The 7,680-nt window shown below is 43.9% G+C and overlaps 1 protein-coding gene across 1 annotated transcript; it reads left to right on the top strand.

The window, feature by feature from the left end:
* The first annotated feature begins 4,066 nt into the window (after positions 1 to 4,066).
* Positions 4,067 to 4,594, top strand: LOC141631009 (uncharacterized). The gene has a single exon (XM_074443737.1). The coding sequence runs from the start codon at positions 4,067 to 4,069 to the stop codon at positions 4,592 to 4,594; it is 528 nt and encodes a 175-aa protein (XP_074299838.1).
* The last annotated feature ends 3,086 nt before the right edge of the window (positions 4,595 to 7,680 follow it).

Below are 7,680 nucleotides of genomic sequence, written 5' to 3' on the forward strand. Positions count from 1 at the left end.
CAAAACAATTTGGCGCCCACCGTGGGGCATAGTGATCATTTTCTATAGCCAAACCTCACAAGACCGAACCAGCCGTCACCATGTCTGGAACCAGCCAGAACCCCTCCAGCAGCCAGAGCACGTCAGCCCTGTCTTCTGGAGCAGGACTTACTTCTGCATCCGCAGGATCAGTCAGTGCATCCCCAGCGTCCAGCCAGACAATCCCCGTCAGCATGTCGACCAGAGCCATGCCCCAGCCTCAGAAGCCACCGCAGATCCCAAAGGCAGCAGGTGCACCCAGTCAGTCCAAATCCAGTAGGTAAAGCATCCCCAGCAGAGGTGAAGCCATATCTAGAAGCCAGACCCAGGAAGGCTCAGACGTAGAAATTCTCCGAAGCAGAGGATCACCAACGCTTGATCCGATGCAGGTGATGATTCAGGGGATGGACACTCTGCGTCGGGCCGTTGAGGATCTGAGGAAGAACTACCAGAACTTGATTGCTCAGATCGTTACAACAGTCTAGACCAAGCCAGCATCAGCGCCAGAGGCTCCTACCAGAACCAGCGGTGGAGGGTCGGGTCGATCAATTCCATCAGAACTACTCACCAGACTGGACCTGGCAGGAATAGCACCCAGCGAACCAATTGAGCCCAGAGGATTGGGATGCCTATCATTTGATAGTCCACCCAGTCTGCAGCAGACAACAGGTAACGCTTTGTTTAGCATCCCATTAGGATCTGACCTTCCACCCTTTTCAGGTACCCCCGCACACCAGATACCAGGATGGCAATCTGGACCTGTCCTCAATGCAGCAATTCCATCCTGCAACCAGTTCACCAGTGGAGCCTGGATCGGAGGATTACAGCAGACACCAGGATGGCAGCCTGAATCCATAATCGTCTGCAACATCAAGAATTATCACCCAAAGACAGGCCAATTTTCTCGAGCACCCTGGCTAGGAGGTACACTTTTGGTTCCTTTCACTTTGTTTCTAACCCTCTTGCAGAGCGGGTAATTATTTGGAGAAAGAATACCAAGAGCCGAGGAGCGATGTTAAGGATACCAGGCGTAGCCCATCCGCCGGAGAAAGGCCCCGAGAGACGCCTACGCGAGACTCACCTTTCGTGGATGATATAGCCCTAGTCGGTGTTCCTAAAGGATGTGTGCCGCCGCCTATGACACTCTCTCGACGGAACCACAGATCCACTTGACCATATCAACCACTACAAGCAAAAAATGATGGTGATAACCGAATCGGATCTCTAAAGGAAGCTTGTATGTGCAAGGGTTTGAGATCAACACTGTCAGGAGTTGACCGCAAAGTGGTTCGTCTCTACCTAATAAAAGCATATCCAGCTTCGCCGACCTAGTCAATGCCTTCAACCGGCGATTCACAAAGCAGTAAAGCGGAGAAGCGGACGGTGACCTCTACCGGATAGTGCAAGGGTTTGAGGAATCTACTCGTGATTACTTGAACAGGTTCAACAAGGAGAAAGTATCAATTCCGAGGTGCGATATAGCAACCGCTATACAAGCCTTCCATAGAGGATTGCACCAGGATTCACAGCTATACAAGGACCTGACCATGCATCCATGCAGTACTTTTGAGGAGGTACAATCAAAGGCAATTGATGTCATGAGGCTGAAGGAAGACGCTGCACCCATAAGAGGCACTTACGATTCAGACCCAGTATCCAAAAAAGCTCCAGTAGATAAAAAGAGTGAAAGACCCAAACCCTACAGCAGGAGCGTGAATAAAGTATCTGGAAATTCTGAAGGAAAGAGTGAAGCAGATCTGGCTCCGAAAGTAAGTGAGTATGGTTTTACCACCAATCTTGCAGGACTATTCAAAGCCTTGAAGGAGCTGGGACGCAGAGTCAGATGGCCAAAACTTCCAGAAGGAAACCCCAGCAGCAGGGACACAGGCAAGAAGTGCGAGTTCCACGGCAGCAACACCCACAACACTGATGAATGCCACTCCCTTAGAAAGGAAGTCAAATTCCACTATGACCAAGGAAACCTAGATCATCTCCTACCCAGAAACACAACCAGAGTAAACTCAGCAGATCGGGTTTTGCCCTCCCCTCCTCCTCATTGCACTAGAACTATGAATGTTATTACAGGTGGATCGGAGTTGTGTGGGCTGACCTATTCAGCAGCTAAGAGACATGCAACCAAAACTAAAGGAGACAGACCAGAAAACTCCAGCAGGACTAACCACCAGAATCTGCCATCAGTCACCTTTGAGGAAACAGACGCAGGGTCTGCTCCAGAACAGCACCACGATGCCCTAATCATCACGCTTCCCATAGGAAATTGCAAGGTGAAGAAGATCCTGGTGGATATCGGAAGCTCCGTCAACTTAATCATGATGGAGACACTCAAAGGAATGGGATTCACCGAAAAAGATCTAGCAAAGAAGGCAATTCCCTTGGTTGGTTTCAGTGGCGAAACAAAGCACTCCCTAGGAGAAATCATCATCCCAACCTACGCCGGGGGTGTAAACAAACAGGTAAGGTATCTGGTTATTGATGGACCCTCTACTTACAATGTGATCCTTGGCAGGCCCTGGATCCACGAGATGAAAGCAATTCCCTCAACGTACCACCAATGCTTGAAGTTTCCAACACCTTGGGGGGTGCAAGAGATACGTGGGGACCAAGAAGAAGTTAAGGATTGCTACAAGGTGGCTCTGAAGCCAACCACCGGTTCGCCCACATAGGAATTACAGAGCCAGTGCATCCAGGACGAGTACATTGAGCCTCAGCAGGCAGAGCTAGACGAAGTCATGCTGGACGCGCTGCATCCAGAACGAACTGTTCTCATTGGATCTGAATGTACAGGTAAAATTCGTGAAGAACTCGTTCGGTTATTGAGAACTAACATAGACTGCTTTGCTTGGTCACATGATGATATGATAGGGATATACCCAAGTGTGATAACTCACAAGCTAAGTGTGGATCCAAGCTATAAACCTGTGCAGCAGAAAAGAAGAAAATTTGCTTCTGAAAGGAACCAGGTCATAAACAAAGAGGTAGATAACCTGCTTGCTGCAGGAAAAATTCGAGAGGTAAAGTATCCAGAATGGTTGTCTAATGTGGTGGTGGTTCCGAAGAAGAATGGCAAGTGGAGGGTCTGCGTCGATTTTACGGATTTAAATAAAGCTTGCCCAAAGGATCCATTTCCACTACCACACATAGATGCCATGGTGGATGTCACTGCTGGGCACGAGATGCTGACATTCCTGGATGCCTGGAGCGGATATAACCAGATAAAGATGCACCCCAGTGACCAGAAAAAGACAGCATTCAGATCCGAGCGAGGTATCTACTGTTATAATGTCATGCCTTTTGCAATGAAAAATGCAGGATCTACCTATCAGAGGCTGGTAAATATGATGTTTAAAGAGCAAATAGGCCAAACTATGGAAGTATACATAGACGATATGGTCGTCAAATCGAAGCAGCTTCACAAAGACCACCAAAGACTGGCAAACTTTCAATGCCCTCAGAAAATACCAAATGAAGCTGAATCCTACGAAGTGTACCTTTGGAGTATCCAGTGGAAACTTTCTGGGGTATATGGTGACCCAGAGGGGGATAGAGGCCAGCACCAAACAAATCAGAGCAATTCTGCAGCTGGAGTCACCACGAACCGAAAAGACGTTCATACCTTTGACCGGAAGAGTGGCGGCCTTGAATGATTCATATCCGATCCTCGGACAGATGCAGACTATTTTATGATGTACTTAGAAAGAGCCAAATATTTGAGTGGACGGATTATCACGAAAGCATTTCAGAGTCAAGCGTTATCTCAAAGACCCCACCTCTCCTCGAAGCGAGCCGGGAGAACCACTGCCTCGTATCATCGATCACGAAGTAGCGATCGGTGCAAAGATTAGTACGAGAGCAGGAAGGATCACAGAGCATCTAGTATATTACATCGTAAGTCTCTGCTTCCGGCAGAGACCAGTACACGTCACTAGAAAAACTTGTCCTTGCACTAGTTACTGCATCCCATAAATTGCGTCCCTACTTCGAGTCTCATACAATTTCTGTGATAACTAATTATCCTCTTAAAAATATCATGAGAAAATCAGAATTGTCAGGAAGAATGGCTAAATGGTCCGTGCACTTGAGTGGTTACGATTTCAAGTTTGAACCTCGTACAGCCATAAATTCTCAGCTCGCGCGGACTTTGTGTCGACACTTCGATACTCAAAGGACCCGGCCGAACAGATATTTCGAATCGGAAGAAGATAAAGGAGAGCAAGTATGGGAGCTATATATGGACGGAGCCTCCAACGCCAAAGGAGCAGGAGTAGGACTGGTCCTCAAATCACCCCAGAGAGACCTCATAGTCCAGGCCGTACGATGTGAATTCAAAGCCACAAACAACGAAGCCGAATATGAGGCACTGATCATGGGTCTGAAGCTGGCTCTAGATCTGAAAATCAGACACTTTCAGGTTTGCAGTGATTCTAAGCTTATAGTTAACCATGTTAATGATTGCTATGAGGCCAGGAATCCCAGGAAGATGGCATATCTAGACATAGCAAAGGAGCTGAAAATCAGATTTGTCACGTTCAACATCAAGCAAATCCCCAGGGACTAGAATGCAGAAGCAGACGCACTAGCCACCCTGGGGGCAACCATCAAGGCAGGAACTATCTCCACAATTCCAACTGTCCACGTGCTGGAGCCAGCAACATTAAAATCTTAGCAGGAAGCAGAAGTGGTGTGCAACACCAGCAATGCAGAAAACACTCCAGACTGGAGAAAACCATACATAGACTGGCTGCAGAATGAAACCTTGCCAGCAGATAAATAGGAGGTAAGGAGCTTCAGAATGAGAGCATCCAGATTCATACTAATCAATGATGTTTTATTCAGGAAATCCCTCGCTGGACCTTACCTCAGATGCCTGGATCGGGAAGAGTCTCAGGCTGTATTGCATGCTCTCCACAGTGGAGAATGTGGAAACCATGCAGGGGGCAGGAGCCTGTCCAACAAGGCACTGAGGCAGGGATACTTCTGGCCCACAATGCGCAAAGATGCCATGGAATTCGCAAAAAGATGTGACGCTTGTCAGAGGCACGCCCACGTTAGCCACCAGCCAGCAGAGCCTCTGCACCAGGTTATCTCACCATGGCCCTTCATGAAGTGGGGAATAGACATAGTGGGACCACTGCCCAGAGCACCAGGAAACAAAGTCTATATGCTCGCCATGACGGACTACTTCTCAAAATGGATAGAAGCAGAGTCGTTCTCCCAGCTAGGGGTGTTCATTCGCGGTTCGGTTCACCGAACCTCTAATTTAATTCGGTTCGCATACGGTTTGGTTCGGCAAAACTCCGAACCTAAACCGCACCGTTAGAAACGGTTATAAACGGTTCGGTTAACCATTTTAAACGGTTATTAGCGGTTCGGTTACCGGTTAACCGATAATCGTTCTATATTACTTTTTTTTTCAGTTTTCATTAATTTTTGGGAATTTTTTCTAATAGTTTAATTAAAATTTCATTATATATTATGCCCAACAATAAGGTTAATAAGCTAAACTTTAGCATTAATCAATTTAAGAAATTTTAAATTTGGATACACTAAGAAAATTAAACGAACGAAATATTTTTTATATAATATTTTAATTTTTTGCTTACTTTTTTGTGAAACGGTTCGGTTCGCGGTTAACCGGTTATCTAAAATTGCGAACCTTAACCGAACCTTTTCCATAATAAAGTTAACGGTTCGGTTCAAAGAACCGCTTTGTCGAAACGGTTCGGTTAATCGAACCTTAAAAATAGACGGTTTTTCGGTTTTGCGGTTCGGTTTATTCTGAACACCTCTACTCCCAGGTTACAGAAACCCAGGTGATATCTTTCATTAAACGCAATATCATATGCAGGTTTGGCATTCCATCTGAGATTATTGATAAGCCCATAATTATTTATGTTTTTACCTCGTATTCGTATATTGTTAGTGTCGTCTTTCGGGTTAATTGAGCTATAATATTATATATTCGTTAGTTTCGATATTTAATTACTTTTATTATTATTTTAAATGCAAATGAGCTTATTTAATGTGTTTTGATATAGCAGATTACAAGACGGAAGAGAATGGGCCGAATGACGCGCTTAATGGATCAAAAGTATGAAGCAAGTATGTGTAAAACGGACCAAGAGAACAAAATAAGAACGAAGCATAAGAAATAAAGAAGCACGCAAGCAGGCACGTACGTAATAATTAATTAATTTCGTGGAGTTGGCAGCCCATGACTTCAGAATTGGGCGAGTGTGTGAAACAAAGAAGCAGCGACATAGACGCTACTGGAAACATGAAGCATGATGAAATCCAACTCTGTCTCAAATTCGATCTTGTCTCGTATTCTAATCACAAAATCTATCCTACTTCTTGCAAAATTTATCTTCGGTCTTTAACCTTGATCAAGTATAAATACCCGATTCCTTAACCCTCAAAGGAAGGAATTTACCCACATATTTCCCAGATATTGAGCGATACTGAGTGACGATTTGAGACCTGATTGGGTCGTGAGAGCAGTAGGAGACCGTACTCGGGCGGAGTCTTAGCACACGGTCGAGTAAGGGCGAATTTGAGGCGGTTTCTGAGGTGCGACATCCAATGATCCGACTACAAGTTCCGTGCAGTAATTAAGTTCTCTCTACCTCTCTTGTATTCAATTTATGGCTTATTTTCGTTGATTAATTTTAGTATTGAAAACCGTTGGTTGTTTATTGTTAATCTTTCAGTTATTTGTATCCGAATTTTTACTCGTTTTAATCGTAAGTTGCAATCTTCAGTTTATAATTTGTTATCTTATTATGATTGGAATTGTATATACGCTAATTGTGTGATTCGGCTTAGTTCGAGTCGTATAATCCAGTAGCGACTAGTTTAGATTAATCTCGCAATTGGGGTTAGTTTAAGTTAGGAGTAAAATTTGGTGGGTTAATCGTTCGAGGTATTGACGACACTTAAACGGGTTAATTGGGTTAATGATATTTTCTTGGTTCAATAATGCTGCTAATTCGGTCTTTAGTAGGGTGTGACAAACTTACATCGGTCGGTTAGTTAAGAATCGGTCTAGGCTTAGTTCAGGTCGGTTGTAATCTAAGAGAGGATAGGGAGTTATTGTTATCTTTAATTCCACAGTTAATCTATAAATAAACCGGAGGTTTGACGTAAACAATAATCGGTTCACAAACTAGAATTACCAGTAGAATATGTGCTTAATGGGGTATTTAACTTCGCGTCTAGCTTTAGTATTTAGTCCTTTAAGTTTAGTTCAAAACTACAAACAAACTCCCCCCTAATCGTACATAATGTTAATAGCCGTAAATACGTAACTTATGGTATATATATGTAAGTTAGTAGATAATAATACTAGATAGTTAATTAGTTTTCCAATCTCTCTGTGGGATCGACCCTACTTATCCTTTACTATGTTTATAATTTTGAGGTTAAGATAGGATTATAAATTATTAATTTGTATACGCTTAACGACACGTATCAAATTTTGGCGCCGTTGACGGGGAGATTGATGAATTATTAATTTTCTATGTTTGTATTAAGGTTCTATTTTTCTTTTAGTTGGATTTTATGTGTGTGGAAATCATAAGTAGATGACATGTTTTGTTAATACTTTTTGCATGCTGTTTTCTTATGTTCTTTCTACCTGTTTTT

Source organism: Silene latifolia, chromosome Y (genome assembly GCF_048544455.1).
Source record: "Silene latifolia isolate original U9 population chromosome Y, ASM4854445v1, whole genome shotgun sequence".
Classification (NCBI taxonomy): domain Eukaryota; kingdom Viridiplantae; phylum Streptophyta; class Magnoliopsida; order Caryophyllales; family Caryophyllaceae; genus Silene; species Silene latifolia.

What these genes read in the sequence shown, in the direction of transcription:
- LOC141631009 (XM_074443737.1), top strand. Translation starts at nt 4,067, where the DNA reads ATGAGAAAATCAGAATTGTCAGGAAGAATGGCTAAATGGTCCGTGCAC.